This window comes from Schistocerca americana, chromosome 5 (genome assembly GCF_021461395.2).
Source record: "Schistocerca americana isolate TAMUIC-IGC-003095 chromosome 5, iqSchAmer2.1, whole genome shotgun sequence".
In the NCBI taxonomy this organism is placed as follows: domain Eukaryota; kingdom Metazoa; phylum Arthropoda; class Insecta; order Orthoptera; family Acrididae; genus Schistocerca; species Schistocerca americana.
In genome coordinates this window covers 201,839,024-201,856,695 of record NC_060123.1, presented here as the reverse complement: position 1 = coordinate 201,856,695, position 17,672 = coordinate 201,839,024, and the positions used below count along the sequence as shown (strand labels likewise).

General features: G+C 43.1%; 1 protein-coding gene across 2 annotated transcripts in view; it reads left to right on the top strand.

Moving 5' to 3' along the window:
- LOC124615917 (aromatic-L-amino-acid decarboxylase) overlaps positions 1-17,672 on the top strand; it is a 220,179-nt gene that overhangs the window by 85,010 nt on the left and 117,497 nt on the right. For both annotated transcript variants that reach the window (XM_047144098.1, XM_047144097.1), the window contains exons 3-4: positions 8,831-8,951; positions 16,696-16,809. In XM_047144098.1, coding sequence (XP_047000054.1) covers positions 8,831-8,951; positions 16,696-16,809 — 235 coding nt within the window. The remainder of the gene's footprint in view (positions 1-8,830; positions 8,952-16,695; positions 16,810-17,672) is intronic.

Genomic DNA, 17,672 nt, shown 5'->3' with positions numbered 1-17,672 from the left:
CTTCAATACACACACAGTTACTACCGTTTACTGTTCAGTTCTTTATGTAGTACACCTAATCAGGTCAAACTGTTCCCTTCGAAGAGCTCGTTCTCTTACTCCTGTTTCGAACCTCTACAATCTCCACTTAAGGTAGTCTGCATTTAATGCGTCAAAAAGTCTTAGACTGTGCACTATAACTCTTGTTGTGGTTAAAGAAATTTGCTACGTGCACATTGTCAGATTTCTGTACTGTGGGTTCGAAATAACAGCCCTGCTAGCAAGAATCTTCCACGTCTGCTTTTGTCCATGGTTTCCGGAAAATCGCAGCACGGCGAACACTCTTATAAAATTGACTGACGACCTGAAACAAGCTAAGGACAAACAACTGATGTATATTATTTGCTTTTTGGTTTTCAGCAAAGTTTTCGAAACTATTGACTTCGACAGTCTACTTGCTAAACTCACAAGGCAATTTTTTTCTTAAAGTGCTGTGCAGTTCCACTCGTACCTCACATCCAGCTAACATTGTACAATGACTGGAACTAAATGGAGGAATGTACGAACAGTATCAAGGGCCCCTCAAATCAACTAGTCACTCCCATCGCAAATATCACCTATACGCTGACGACCTTGTTATACTAAGTGCAAGTTGAACAAACACGTGCATAGCCATCCAGCATGCAAATGCTGATTTACTTATCTGAGTGGGTGCAGAACGTGGGTTTGAAACTTATCAAACTTAAGTCATCCATAACGCAAGTAATATCAGACGCTCACGACAGACTTACTACCACGTCAGTTCAGAGAAACTCTTCCGCTCTTAATCCTAAACGGCGCAGAAATAACATTTTGTCTTCTGTAAAGAGTCTGCACTTTATTTGGGATCATTACTTAGATTCGACCGCACTGAACGCACAACTGCAGTCTGTAGGAATGGGTCGGCGTCAATTCATTCATTAAAAAAATATAATTAAAGTATTTCCTTCAGAGTTTAAAAGAAGCTCGTACAGTCGCTATTACTCCCCACACTTGACTACTGTGATGCTGTTGTCCAAGGACTTTCGTACGATAGCTCACAAACGCTAGAACTGGCGGTGAATGCTTGTGTGCACTACATTTTAACATAAGCTACTTCGATTATATCACTCCTGCCTACGGCTTTGTGCTGGTATGCATAGAGACTATCTAACTCTGTTCTCTCTTCGTATCAGTCATTCCTCTGCCTCTTATGTTCAACACCTACTTTATTGTCTAAGGAGAACAACAGAAATACTCGTTCTCCCCCCACCAAAATTCTTTCAGTACCATCATATAACACTGTAATGTTCTCTAAATCATGCTGATAAAGATCAGGAACCCGACCTTGAAACAATCTTCCTCAAAAAAATTGGAGAAACTCACCTTCCATCACGACAGCCCTCTCTCCCTATATTTGTCTGCAGCTCATTCTCGTCGATTCTCCCTCCCCCATGTTGACAAAGTTCTTTATTTAAAATCCGTTCTTTCCTAAGAGTAACTGTCACTGTCATTTCATCTACTTCTCTTTTTTTATCCCTTCCGCTTCTATAGTGCTAAACACGTATTCAAATGTCCCAAACTAATCTATATCATTCTAAATGCCCTTTGCTATTATTATTATTATTATTATTATTGTATATTATTTCTGTGAATGGTTTTATAATAACCTCCATATGTATCGTTCCTGGTCGGGCTAAATAAGCAACAAATAAATAATTACGGTACCATGAGCATCGAACTTAACCAATTAATAACTGAATAAATTACTACTTCCAAGAAAAAATCAAAAACCATATTTTGTGACCAGTAATGGAGTATTGTACAGTACGCAACGTCAAATCTAAGATACTACGTGTCAGGTATAACTGGGTATGTCGCACGTTTGTGACAACAGGCATTAGGGAAACTGAAGATTTGCAATGCTTCATGCAGTAAAAGATATTTTATTTATCATTTTGGCGGCACGTTGATAGGATTTACATGACAAAGAACGAAAAATACGTGGTGGCATACTTCTTAAATAATTATGTGTGATAAAATATAGCCTTATTCGTGAAGTTCGCATAAACAGATGAACACTACACAAGAATACTGTCTGTCTCTCGCAGTTTGGTCTGCTACATCTTTTATCCCTTGTATATAACTTGAGGCCAGTGACCTACTGCAGGAGCTCGGCTACACTTCCATGGAACAGGTTTTGTTGGCTCCCGATCCCTGCATAGTAGTTCCGCCTCTGTACTGGCTGAAGGCCTCTTTCTTTTAGTATTTTCCCCGATTTCAAAGTTCCTCTGCTATTCTGGGTTTAAATTCTAGCAGATCATTTTGTCAGTTGCAGGGAATTTCGAAACTGCCACAGGTGGTACACGAGCTTTGGAATGTCCACTGGTATTTCATGGAGCATAAAACATCGGGGATCACCAAAAAGTAACATTTTGAAAGAATCAGCAGTTCAATACTTTTCACGTCACACTAATTATGAAATGTAGGCAGTCAAAGCAGTGTTGAGGTCGGACAGTAGTATGAATTATTGAAGACTTATAATAAATTATACATATATGTAAATAATGGAACCAACTGGACACTAAGGTGTTACGATGCTACAAATGAACGGAAATATTTTTTGCTTCACATTATTTCCTCTCAGGCATGCGCACGCATAGATAAGAAAGTACTTATGATGCGTATTTTACACAAAGAGTATTTCCTGATTCATCTAGCACACGTACCTAGTTTTTTAGAGTAAAATGTGATCTAAGTCATGTCACAAATACTACAGAACGATCAAACAATTTTCAGAATTGAACTTACCTCTGTAGGCCTACCTAGCTGTAATTTTCCAAACAATGGCCATAACTTTTCGCGCGCGCTCGTGTGTGTGTGTGTGTGTGTGTGTGTGTGTGTGTGTGTGTAGTGAACAAAGGCGCGAATAGGAAGTGGCTGTAGAAGTATCAGAAACACTCAAGAAATGGCGGCACACATCAGAGAATCTGTACCTACAAACTCTAGCGTTCAAAAACACTTAGCCTACCATTTATTGGTATCATGCGAATTCGCGACACGCGGCATTAAGAGAATAACAAGATCGTGTAAACCCATTAGCGACGTTTGTAGTTCTTTCCCTTAATCACGTCTGTATGTCACAGGAATTAGACAACATTCTCAGTTTTTCATTTCAAAATTTCCTTACTTCTTTAAACATTTTCTTTGTTGATTTCAGTCGCATAGCAACATTATTTTGCCGTATTTAAATGACAACTGTTCAAGGAACGCCATATTACAAACTTAGGGATTTCAAGCTTTCCGGCTATTGAAGCTACGAGGGTGGGTTGTGACCAGAGCCTAGACAGCTTAGTCTGTTATGATATTGTTCTGTTAAAGCTATAGTAAAGTCATTATCCCCTCTGATACATCTAACCAGACAATCTAAAATACTACAATACATTTATTACGATATGTCCGTTGTAAAGGCACTTAAATCTTAAATCCACCGCCTAGAAAAACTGTCATAAATAGCGGAAACAGTAGTAGTTCTAGCAGAAAAATTCTATATTCGTTCATGAAAAATAGAGCAACAAAAGCAAAGTACAGGTAGATAAATTTAAGGTAAGATTACTGGTGTCAATGGACTTGAGCGAAAGGATGGGAGAGGGAGAGAAAAAGTAATGTTGTAGAACGCAAGTATTGAAGAGGAAGGGCAGGGGAAGGGGGGGGCTGGTGGTGGTGGTGGTGGTGGTGGTGGTGGTGTCATGATCAACTGAAAACGAAAAGAGAAGGAAGCCTAGCTGGGAGGTGTGTGAATTCAATCTATCGTTTGACAGTGAGAACTGGCCACACACACACACACACACACACACACACACACACACACACACACACACACCAACAAAATTCTGCATCACCCCGATACTTTCTGCAAGTGTGTTGCTATTGTGGAAAGTACCGAAAGCGACGTCATCCCTGGCGTTGTTTTTTAACATGTAAAGTTGTCATGAGCGTTACCTACGGATAGAACGCACCAGTAGGGTCTCATTAGAAACGTCTGCTGGACAGTAGAGTGAACATCCATCATGCCACGAAGGACACCGCGCCCAATGACCGGCTCCACGTTACGCATAAAAGGCTTGTCAATCAGGGAATTTGCTCGACCTATCCAACGGAGTCAAAATGATGTGATGAGGACGTGCAGCCGGTTCCAGATGACAGGAAGTGTTGAGGACTCACGCCGCACACACAGTGTTCGACAAGGGTACAGTATGATCGATACCTAAGACTTTAAGAGTCTAAGCACCCGTGGACTGAGAGCTCCAGAACTGAATTCGGCGTTCAAAGAGGCTACGGGACGTCATATATCGCATCATACGAATATCCATTCCCGACGACCACGTCGAGCACTATCTCGCACATGGACTTCGATACAGGGAGTGAAAAGACATGCAGAATGGGCACCCCAGGATTGGCGCAGGGTGTTTTTTACGGATGAAACTCGATCCTGTTTGTACTCCGATAATAGGAGGCAAAGTGTTTGGCGACAACCCTGTAACATCAAACGCCTAAACCACTGTGTCCCACCTGCGCAACAGGATGAACAAGATGACGCTGGAATGATGTTTGGGGGTGGCTTTACATGGAGCAACTGTAAACCTCTCGTGGTTGCGGAGGGAACTCTTACTGTACTACGTTATAGGGACGAGATTCTGTAACCAATAGCGATGTCGTATCGCGATCATCTCGGTGGCAGTTTCATCTCGGTGGCAGCTTCATCTCGGTGGCAGTTTCATCTCGGTGGCGCCGGTCGGAGTGGCTGAGCGGTTCTAGGCTCTACAGTCTGGAACCGCGCGACCGCTACGGTCGCAGGTTCGAATCCTGCGTCTGGCATGGATGTTTGTGATGTCCTTAGGTTAGTTAGGTTTAAGTAGTTCTGAGTTCTAGGGTACTGATGACCTCAGAAGCTAAGACCCATAGTGCTCACAGCCATTTGATCCATCTCGGTGACAGTTTCACCTAGGTGAATGCTTACTGGCGTGCTCAAGATGCTGATCTCGTGAACACGTTCCTTGAGCGTGCGGGGGTCACAAGTATGAAGTGATCTGCCTGTTCCCCGGACTTGAATCCAATCGAAAATAAGTGGTATCGATTGAAACGAGCTGTTTTTGGATGTCGACAACGACCACGTTTCTGTACCACTTAGGCAGAATCGTTATTGAAGTGTGAGGCAATTTTGACTATGGCTGGTTTGATCTTATTGATGATATACCACGACGGATTCAATACTGCGTACGAACAAAGCGACGTTCCACTAAGCATTCACGTTGCTCAAGAGTGCTGCGAAAAACCGCCCATGGGAAGCAGACGATTTTGTAGTTGCACAAATGTTTTTTTTATTTTTTAACGTTGTAATCCGGCCACATTACTAATATATACCCATACCCCAGAGCCAATTTTTGTTTGTACCGTGAATTTCGAAATAGGGTTCATGCAAAACTTTTGTTGATGTATGTACGTTATCTTTTTTTTAGAGAGAATATATGTTTACAAAAGAAAGTGCTTTGACGTTTTTAAAAAAAACAACGGGGCATTTGTGTGCAAAGAATACGATAGCTTGTTTGGGAGATGGACAGCAGCAGCGGCAGAGTAATTTGCGAATGTTTTTGTTTTGTGTATGAGTACAGCTGGGATGCTATATCAGTGAGACCTTTGTTGCAATTACGATGAGCTTTAAATGTACTTGATCTCTTATGCGAGGTACTGGCGTGCTTTTGCACTGTGGAGCCGATGAAGTAGACATACCGTGTGGCACTCATGTAACTTGTCCAACGAGAATTATCTAACTCTGTGTAGAGAGCACTGACGTTGTCAGATAGACGGATGTTGCAAAATGTAAAGCACATTTATTCTTATACTAAAATAATATTGACCACGCTTCTATCTAGTGATATAATTAACACTTTTTTTGTAACCTAAGATACATGGCCGTGCATTACATAAATAATAATTCCAAAAACTGACATTCACTTCTACATTGTTATCAGTCTAGGAACACGTTAAAGCTGAGGACGACTGACGGAAGAACAGCGAGCTAGGTACGGAAAGAATGTGTTAAACAGACGTTTGGTAATCAACCGGAAACGTAATTACAAAGTATCATATTTGCAACTGTATTCACAAGAAAACAAGAGGTATCTCTGACTAGACGTAAAGCTGTTAGCTTCGCGGCTTATGACACATCAGCTTAAACTGGAACATTACGGATGAATGAGGAAAGCTCCACAGCCGGCTCCATTCCAATCTAAACTGTAGCAAATAAAAAAGGTAGCCGTACAGCGTTATGAAATAGTGGCCTCGCATCTAAGTGGGCCATACTCTTGAGATGGGGAGTGGCACAATGTTGTGTAGCCGGTCCGTTGCTTTTCCTCGTTTGCGTCACTTGGGCATCGTTAAGGGTAATGCTTTGGAATCCGACTTCTTATTGCACGCTCATTAAGGATCCAAGAGACGGACGTGTTGGAATGTGATGGAGTTACAGACGATTAGAGGCAGATACGTGCTTATTACATGATCTACAGGAAACTAGTATTCCCATTTTCGAATTTAAGCAACTCGCTCACATTAAAATTTCACTACATCACAAGGTGGCAAGTGGTGTAGACAAGCCACCAGCAGACAGCAAGACACAATATTCAGCGCTTCCTTCACAGTATGTCCAACATAGTCTTTCTGGCGACGCAATTGTTCTTTCTTTTGTTGGGTGTTATATTGTGATCGGAATGCCTATAAGTCTGATCATCCTCAACCACTTTTTCGTTCTTGAAAATAGTAGTGTACTTTTTGGGAAAAATTCGGAAGAAATGAGAAGAGGGCAGATGCATTGTAATGCCACCACGCTAAGCCTCTTAACAGCCGACCGATAAATCCGCGAAAAATTCGTTAACAGGAAACCTAGGAAAGGGATATATCAGTTACGATATTTATTCATATTTTGTTTTAGCATTCCTGCATGGCTCTGCGAATTTCTGTAATTTCTCAGTACATACTTTCTCCCTAATATTTAGTTTTCATCATGTTTCATGCGAAACTAACACGTACGTTATGCTGCACACATCCAGCTGCTGTTAATATGTGTGTGTGTGTGTGTGTGTGTGTGTGTGTGTGTGTGTGTGTGTGTGTTGTGTGTGTGTGTGTGTTTTGTGTTGTGTGTGTGTGTGTGTTTTGTGTTGTGTGTGTGTGTGTGTTTTGTGTTGTGTGTGTGTGTGTGTTTTGTGTTGTGTGTGTGTGTGTGTTTTGTGTTGTGTGTGTGTGTGTGTGTTTTGTGTTGTGTGTGTGTGTGTTTTGTGTTTTGTGTTGTGTGTGTGTGTGTGTGTGTGTGTGTGTGTGTGTGTGTGTTTTGTGTTGTGTGTGTGTTTTGTGTTGTGTGTGTGTGTGTGTGTTCCCCGACCAGGACTCGAATCTCTGATCTCCCGCTTACATGGCAGATGCTCTATCCATCTGAGTCACCGAAGGCACAGAAGATGACGCGACTGCGCCTCCCGCGAGACCCACATTCTCACCTTGTATGTCCACACACTACATTCGTAGTGTCCCACCCCAACACACTCATTACTCGTGGAAGACGTTCTTTCCAAGTCCCGTAAGAGTTCGGGGAATATGTGTGCATCCGCACGGAAGGAGGTCATGGCGGGTGTTGCCAGAACTATATACTTATATGGATATGGTGTCTGTTCTTTGCACGACAATGCGCGGGCGCATACAGCGCAAGCTGTGGCTGCTCTGTTCGGTCGGTGGGACTGGGAGATCCCCGAACTTAAGTCCTTGTGACTTTGATGTGAATCCGAAGATGAAGGAATCACTTCGTGGCATTCGCTTCAGAACTGTTCCAGAGATTAGACAGGCAGTAGACCGCTCCATTCGCACCATCAACAGAACAGGCTCTGCTAACGGTATACTACGCCTTCCACATCGCTGACAACGGATTCTACACAACGTTGGTGACTATTTTGAAGGACCGTAACAGATGCAAACATGTAACTTTTTTGTAGTGGTTGTGAATAGATAGTTCCTACGCACTTGCACGAAAATAAAGTGGGATATCTTATAGGAAGCTTAAGAGCACATCTCTTAGCAAAACAAAGCACACAGGTCTAGTTAATTTGGTTTCTGCGACTTACAATTGTAGCAACTACGTACATAACAACAAAAATGTATTGCATTGTACTAATAATAATTAGTACGTTCTCGTATTTCACTGATAGATTTATCCTGTACCACGTTTGGCTTTCTTAACTTTTCATTGAGTGTTTTCCTTATCTTAAATTGATAAATTTTTGCTACTGCATTATCTATGAGAGTTTATGTATCATCTCGGAAACAGCACTTATTTTACAGTTGTATTGTTTGGTGAGCCTCATAGCGCCCAAAATAAACTAATACCATGTGTAGTGTTCATTCACACTTCCTCCTCTTTCCAAAAATAAATACAATCAGCCTCCAATGATGTTGTTATTGGAGGGATTATAGTCTCTGCTGTCCTACTGAATTTCAATTTGAAATAGTAGACTTGACTTTACAGTGCACTGTTGCTTTGAAGCGTTCTCCTTACGATATTTTGGGGATTTGTTGCTGTAAAACTGACGTATTTTCTATCGTGATTTTATTTTAGTTCAGCAATAATGAGGACTCTAGAACATACACATATGATTCTCTTTTAGGGGGTCGCCGACTCTATTTTTTGCTTAATTGAATCAATTACAAAAAGAATGTTATAACAATGTACTCTTCACCGCCATCCACTCACTCCCTCCCTTTGCAAAAAGTTAACACACTATTTGTGTTTCAGACAAGTATTACCCAAGGTGAGTCCAGGGTACCTGCGCCCGCTGTTGCCTGACGAGGCCCCACAGAAACCGGAGAAATGGCAGGACGTGATGGCAGACGTCGAACGCATCATCATGCCAGGGGTGAGTCTGCAATAATTTTCTTTCTTAATTACATTAATAATTTTGTTCTTTGTGGATGCGGTAAACACGATACAAACCAATAACTACGAGAAAGAATTACTGACGAACAATCGGAAATATATGACGTCTATGATCCATAGAGCCACCGACATACTACATGGTGTATATACTGACAAAACAACGTTAAATCACGAGCACCAGCATTTGATTTAGCCGCTGTGCGAACTTTAGAGTTTCTACATTTCGCCATACTGAATTAGTCTTTGAACCTGTTTGTCAGTGGCATGCTACATTCTGTAAGAGTCCAACGAGTAGTATTACTTTCTACTATTTTCGGCTCACAAGCGAGCTGCCAACCCACGAAATCCCATAAACGTTCAATGTTCAACATTACTCGTTAAAAGCGTACCATCCCAAACACTGACTTGTGACAACCGGAGGATAGTTCTAATCTTATGGTGCTTCAAGGATGCGACAGAGGACGGCTATCACTTCCGATTCTCTAACTTGAAAGATGCAGCTGTCACTGTCGAATGCATTAACAATCTGGAATACGGAGTGACTCCCAGAATCTCAATGAGTTGCACAGACTGACACTCCAGGCAGGGGACGATTCTTTTGTCATTTAGATCAAAGTTTCCGTGTCATGGTAGATGAAAAATGGATATGAAGTAATTTTTCCTTAGTTAGTGGGTTCAATTTCTGTTGCAACGTGTTTCTGGGGGGAATTTATTTGACGAATGAACCAAGTGACACCAAGAAGACTTCAGCGGTAGCTACGAGTTGATAATACCACACCCTACTGGCTCCAGAACGTACGGCAGACGAGCTATTGAGAATCACCAGTGGGAAAGGAAGAACAATGGCAACAAAACCTTATGGGGCAGTACTGTTCAGTTGCACCGTTGCAGAAGTACATTTGAAGAGCTTGGTTTGTCGTGCTCTTCAAGGAGTCAGGATGGCTCAGTAGCTGTCGTTACCACCGAGCCTTGCCAGTTACCGTCACTCCTGGTGCACATTGTACTGCTCATAGGTCGCAGTCTTCCCAAGCTGTTGACACTACATGGAAGGCTGCAGTCACAGGAGCTGGTCGCTGCTCATAAGTTGTTGACCATCCTCTGGCCGCCATTACACTCTCGTCAATTCATCATCTACCCAGTCCTGGCCGCTATAAACATTATAACTGCAATCCCATAGAACATGTGTGTCTAGTGCAACTCTGGCAAAAAGCCTCAGGAGAAATTTGCACTGTGAGCAGTAGTTAAATGTTTGTGCTCCTAAGTCATCGTGTAGAAAAGATTTTATCGTGCTGTTTGTGCCAATCTTGCAAGGATCAAAAACCTGTTCATACCATCTTCGATGCCTCATTGCCCGATAGCCTCATATTTCCGCATCTCAGTTTTAAGAACATTATCAGGATCTTAGCAACCAACCTGCCGCCCAGCTCAATTAATTAACTGAACCCGTTTAGACAGAAGATATTAAAACTGGGAGAAGAGTTGGACATTTCGTCTTCTACACTTTCCATATTAGACCACTTGTGATTTGTTACGGATACCATCTATTTCTCGGTCTTCCAGGGTCTCTTTCCCATTTGGTATTGAAATCTTTATCTGACGTGGTAGTCTCTCTGGACCTATTCTTCACAGATGTTCACTCCAATTCTTTTTGCATCCAGTTGCTCTTTGACATTTCAGATTTTCAACTCCTCGAATATTTTCATTTCATATTATCCCTGCTCTTTCACATCCCTTAAATCCTCTAAGAAAGCTCATTTCTAGTGCTTGACCTCGTTTTTGTTGTCTGTCATTCAGTAACCACGATTCACATCGTTACAATAGGGTTGGCAACGCGATTGATTTACACAATTTATCGTGTTTCTTCCAGTGTTTTATGCTTTTCAAGTTCTGTTAGTTGTTCCAAATACAATCCCAAATCTATTGAACTTATTCTGTAGAACTTCGTATTCGTACGATATATTATCCTCAAGACGTTCGAATATTCCACCTACACAATTGTTTTTTCATCAACTGTCTTGGTTCTCACTGCCTTTTTTCTACAAAATGCCATTGACATAGGTTTAATAGAAGATATTTTCGTATTATATTCTGTGACTATTTTATTAGGTTCGTAAATTGCTTTTTATAAACGGACATCTCTCGAAAAACATCAATTTAAGGCCATTAGCACGTAAGAGTGATTTTATCTTTACTGAATTGTTTATGTGCAACTATCTGCAGACTGCATGCCAGTGAAACCATTGGACAGTGTAGGGGATAAACTACAGCGTTGGCTTACTCCTTTTATTTACTGTAATTGTATTGGTTATTGTTGTTCCTTTATACAGACATTCGATGACTGATATAAACTGTAAAGAGTAACCTGTGCTCCATTATTCTCCATAACTTTTCTCTAACCACATTATCAAAAGTTTTCTCAAAAACTGTAAAAACTAATAGCTATAAAAAAACAATAGCTGTCTTTGTTAAATTCTCTGCTGTTCAATAAGCTTCCTTGAAATAAAACGTCAGTAATTTATCGACACTGTAAATCCCACCTGTTCTTCCACTAACAAACATTCTTCTGTGATTCTTGAGTTTCTCCCGGCGTATTTGATAGTCAAAATATCCACGGGTGTGCTGCCGGTCTATAGTGTCCAACGGGCACAATATTTCGGCGATCATACATGTCGCCATCATCAGGTGAACTGACGGACTGAGCTCCTGTGAACGTGCCGGCACGGAGATCCGTACGCTATGGCTGCTCAGAGGGAACTGGGTTCGGTGGCGGCGGCGGCCGATTTAAATACCCTCCGCCCGCGGCGCGCTCCCTCCGCCGTCCGCGCCCCGCGCCCCGCGCCACGGTCGCGCGGTGGAACAGATTGCGACGGCGTCTGAGATGACGTCGGAGTGATGGCTCTGTCCGCCGTGGTCGTCACAACTATACGTTTGCTCGATTTACTCTTGATTAACCCGATCGCTGGTTCCCAAGCCTTGCTAAGATTATAGCCACAGTCACGGTTTATGAGGTCGTCATTGGTGCGAATTTCGATGGCCTCTTTAACAACGCTGTCCCAGTATCTCGACGTCTGTACCAGAATCCTCGTGCGGTCATATTCCATGGCGTGATTTTCCGACAAACAATGTTCAGCGACCGCCGACTTGCTCGGATACATCAGTCGAGTGTGCCTCTGGTGTTCACGGCATCGATCCTCGACGGTACGCATCGTCTGACCAATATACGACTTGCCACATTGACACGGAATTTGGTACACGCCGGCCTTCCTCAAACCGAGGTCATCTTTGGCGCTCCCCACCAGTGCACGAGTTTTATTTGGAGGACAAAACACAGTTCCGACCCGGTGTTTCTTCAGAATGCGAGCGATTTTCCCCGAGAGTGCGCCTGTGTATGGAATAAATGCAGTGCCTACCTCCTCCCTCGTGACTTCATCCATCTCAAGAGGTTGTGCTGCAGTGGTTGGGCGGAGAGCACGTTGAATCTGCCACTCTGAGTACCCATTTTTTCGAAATACAGTTCTCAGATGTTCCAATTCCTGGGGTAGACTCTCTGCGTCAGAGATAGTGCGCGCCCTATGTACTAGAGTTTTAAGTACCCCATTCCTCTGTGAAGGGTGGTGGCAGCTGTCTGCGTGCAAATACAGATCAGTGTGCGTAGTCTTCCGATACACCCCATGACCTAGGGTGCCGTCAGCCCTTCTCTTGACCAAGGCGTCAAGGAAAGGTAATTTACCCTCCGTTTCAGTCTCCATAGTGAATTTGATATTGGGGTGTATGGAGTTTAGATGTGTAAGGAAGTCAAGGAGTTTGTCCATACCATGTGGCCAGATGACGAACGTGTCGTCCACGTAACGGAAAAAGCAAGTAGGTTTCCATACGGATGACGACAGGGCTTCCTCCTCGAAGTTCTCCATGTACAAATTCGCTACCACCGGTGAGAGTGGGCTACCCATGGCGACTCCATCCGTTTGTTCGTAGTATTCTCCATTAAAAAGAAAATACGTCGAAGTCAAGACATGCCTAAAAAGTTCAGTGGTCTTCTCGTCAAACTTCTGACTAATCAATTCTAGTGACTCTCTTAGGGGTACCCTCGTAAACAAGGAAACGACGTCAAAACTCACCATGATATCTGACTCATCCAACGTGAAGCTGTCAAGGCGTTTGACAAAATCCACGGAATTACGGATGTGATGAGGGCATTTACCCACATAAGGACTTAATATTCCCGTCAGGTATTTGGCCAACAAATATGTAGGTGCCCTGATGTTGCTAACAATGGGGCGTAATGGTATCCCCTCTTTGTGAACCTTGGGAGTCCATATAGTCTAGGCGGTACCGGACCTTGGGGTAACAATTTCTTAGCGTCACCCTCCGGTAAATCTGCGTCCTTGAGAAGCGCCCTCGTCTTGTTCTCCACCTTCTTTGTAGGACCAACGCTGATCTTCCGGTAGGAATAGTCATTTAGCAGGCTCTGCATCTTATCAGTGTAGTCCTTATGGGAGACAACAACTGTAGCATTGCCTTTGTGAGCCGGTAAGACAACAATTTCAGAGCGCTCCCTCAGATCACGAATGGCCGCCCTCTCTTTACTGCTGATATTTGACTTCATCGGCTTGGATTTCGTCAACGCACGACAAGTTTCACGACGTATTTCCTCGGCTGATTCTGGCGGAAGTCGAGCTGCAACCTGTTCAACAGCACTAACAATTTCTGCGACTGGAGTGAACTTGGGGGTGGGAGCGAAGTTGAGACATTTCTGCAAAACCGAGACTGCATCATCACTCAACACCATGCCACTCAAATTGATGACAGTCTTGCACGGAACCTGCAGAGATGGTTTGTCAAGGAGACGTGAGAACTTAGCTGTTTGACGTCCCGTAGCCTTCTTATGGGCGGAATCAGCTGACACCATCAATCCAATCCCAGGAACAAGAAGTAAACTTACTAGCCAGTTGCAAATGTAGTTTGAGTAATTCCTGTGAGATAAACTCAAGGCTCCGGCGGGTGAATTGCACTCTCTCACGTACCAATGCGAGGCTGGCTCGTTTCTTGATTCTCTTAGCTGCTGCAGAATCGATGTGATGCATAACCTTAGCAAAATTTGGAACAACATTCTCGGCACGACATCTCTTTAGAAGGGCAAGAGTACTTAGCAATCGACATCTACGGTGGAGAGTCACTAGAATTGATTAGTCAGAAGTTTGACGAGAAGACCACTGAACTTTTTAGGCATGTCTTGACTTCGACGTATTTTCTTTTTAATGGAGAATACTACGATCAAACGGATGGAGTCGCCATGGGTAGCCCACTCTCACCGGTGGTAGCGAATTTGTACATGGAGAACTTCGAGGAGGAAGCCCTGTCGTCATCCGTATGGAAACCTACTTGCTTTTTCCGTTACGTGGACGACACGTTCGTCATCTGGCCACATGGTATGGACAAACTCCTTGACTTCCTTACACATCTAAACTCCATACACCCCAATATCAAATTCACTATGGAGACTGAAACGGAGGGTAAATTACCTTTCCTTGACGCCTTGGTCAAGAGAAGGGCTGACGGCACCCTAGGTCATGGGGTGTATCGGAAGACTACGCACACTGATCTGTATTTGCACGCAGACAGCTGCCACCACCCTTCACAGAGGAATGGGGTACTTAAAACTCTAGTACATAGGGCGCGCACTATCTCTGACGCAGAGAGTCTACCCCAGGAATTGGAACATCTGAGAACTGTATTTCGAAAAAATGGGTACTCAGAGTGGCAGATTCAACGTGCTCTCCGCCCAACCACTGCAGCACAACCTCTTGAGATGGATGAAGTCACGAGGGAGGAGGTAGGCACTGCATTTATTCCATACACAGGCGCACTCTCGGGGAAAATCGCTCGCATTCTGAAGAAACACCGGGTCGGAACTGTGTTTTGTCCTCCAAATAAAACTCGTGCACTGGTGGGGAGCGCCAAAGATGACCTCGGTTTGAGGAAGGCCGGCGTGTACCAAATTCCGTGTCAATGTGGCAAGTCGTATATTGGTCAGACGATGCGTACCGTCGAGGATCGATGCCGTGAACACCAGAGGCACACTCGACTGATGTATCCGAGCAAGTCGGCGGTCGCTGAACATTGTTTGTCGGAAAATCACGCCATGGAATATGACCGCACGAGGATTCTGGTACAGACGTCGAGATACTGGGACAGCGTTGTTAAAGAGGCCATCGAAATTCGCACCAATGACGACCTCATAAACCGTGACTGTGGCTATAATCTTAGCAAGGCTTGGGAACCAGCGATCGGGTTAATCAAGAGTAAATCGAGCAAACGTATAGTTGTGACGACCACGGCGGACAGAGCCATCACTCCGACGTCATCTCAGACGCCGTCGCAATCTGTTCCACCGCGCGACCGTGGCGCGGGGCGCGGGGCGCGGACGGCGGAGGGAGCGCGCCGCGGGCGGAGGGTATTTAAATCGGCCGCCGCCGCCACCGAACCCAGTTCCCTCTGAGCAGCCATAGCGTACGGATCTCCGTGCCGGCACGTTCACAGGAGCTCAGTCCGTCAGTTCACCTGATGATGGCGACATGTATGATCGCCGAAATATTGTGCCCGTTGGACACTATAGACCGGCAGCACACCCGTGGATATTTTGACAAACATTCTTCTGTTGTTTTCAGTCTTACGTTTAAAATTCTTCCTTGAAATTTACAAGCTGTGTCCCGTAAGCTTATCCTTCAGTAGTTTTCACATAGAAGAAAAAAAAATATCTTACATATCGATGTATTTCTTTTGCTTTCTTCTAATTTCGTGGTAAATCTTTTTTTCAGCACGTGTTAAACAGACGTAACAGTTTACAGTGCAGTAACAATCAAAGGCATTTAATTAATTTTTCATTAATTTCATCTAAACGTTTTGGTTTTCGATTTTTAAGGTCTTCAAGGCTGCAGTAAGTTCTTTCATTATGATGTCACCTAGGCCTTTTACTTATATTTCTGGAAATTATTCCTTTCGTCTCTTCTATGTTAGCATTACACTATAGGTTTTTATAGTATTTGATCTACCCTCCTTTCGCAATGTTATTTAGACAAGTTGTATTCTTTTGTTTTATTTGACATTTTCAAAGCCTTATACTGTGTGCTGATGACCACGAATATCATATTCCATGTTACTAACGTATCTGTCCCAGGCTTGCTGGTGGGCTCTCTGCGCTGTTCCTTTCGTGTAATTACTTTTATTTTCACAGATTTATTTTCCTGGGTAGGCTTTGCAATGCATTTTTATGGACGGATAAAAAATGAGGTTGTTACAAAGGATGAATAAGAACAGATAAATATTGGAAACAAAAGAGAGAAAGCTGGCTAAATGAGAAGGGACTGTAATAAGTAATGTTGACTAGGAAGAGGACGAGAGAAAGAAGCATCTACCAGCTAATTGACGTCATCAAAAGAAATACATACGAAGACGATGGCAGAAAAACGGGATTATTGGAGAATGCTGAACCATTGAAGGACCTGCCCCATTGGCCAGATGAGCATCATGTAACATAAACTAATCCCATAAAATTATTTTTCCTAAATTCATTTCTTTACATTCAGTTCTCAATGTGTATTTTTATTAAACCTTTATTGCAGACATAATTATTTGGCGCCCAGAACATGGGCCAAGATGTGACCAGCTTTAACAGCATAATTAGGTTAACGCAACTGAAGATCCGGTGTGTGTGTGTTGTGCAGGTCACGCACTGGCAGTCGCCGCGGTTCCACGCATACTTCCCCACGGCCAACTCGTACCCCGCCATCGTTGCAGACATGCTGTGCGGAGCCATCGCATGCATCGGCTTCTCATGGGTAAGTCGCCCGGGGACTTCGTGTCAGTATCTGCACGGAACAAGTTCCTGGTCTTGAAATATGATACTGATATTGCTAGGAAGAAAAGTAACACATTCTTTTAATTACCGCAGAAGAGTGAAACCTTTAAAGTAGTGCATTCCCGTTATAAACAGCAAAACACTTTTCCAGTAAACAGATAATTTCAGTTGTAGTGATTTTTATTTTATTTATTTTTTCATTTATTTTTGTTATTTTTAACTTCGTCTCAAAAATGAAACACACCAAATTCAACTGAGTCCGAAAAAGTCACAGATAAGAGTAGTTTTCAGACTTTTATCTAACTGAGTAATGTTGAATTTCAAAAAGACTCGTCATTTTTCTTTTACTTTGCCTGAGACTAGAGGGGAAACACTGCCAACTTAAAAACCTTCCAATTTACGTAATACTGAGCTCCAAAGGCAACAGATATCAACGACCCCAGTAGGATAACTGCATTACAAATATTTCATTCTAAGACTGTAATATGTTGCTGTTTAAGTTCATGGTTCGTCGAGAACTCTGCCTCCAAAAAAATGGAATTCGTTTGGGTTGTCTCAGAGAACCACTACTGTTCCTACCTAGGCAGAAAGGTAATATGTCGTCAATCTTGATGCCGTCAGATACTGAGCACTAGCTGATGTGGATGTGGATGGACAACGTCCAGAAATTTTAGAAATAACCCACCATTTGCCTGAAGTCAGCTACGGGAACAACGAAAAACCTAAAACGGTATTCAGTGGTGTTAGAAAAATAGCTTTCTCCTTAATGTAAGTATAGTGCCATAACTATTGCGCCACAACACACGATTCCTGTTGTCATTCAGTGCGAACAGGGCAATTTGG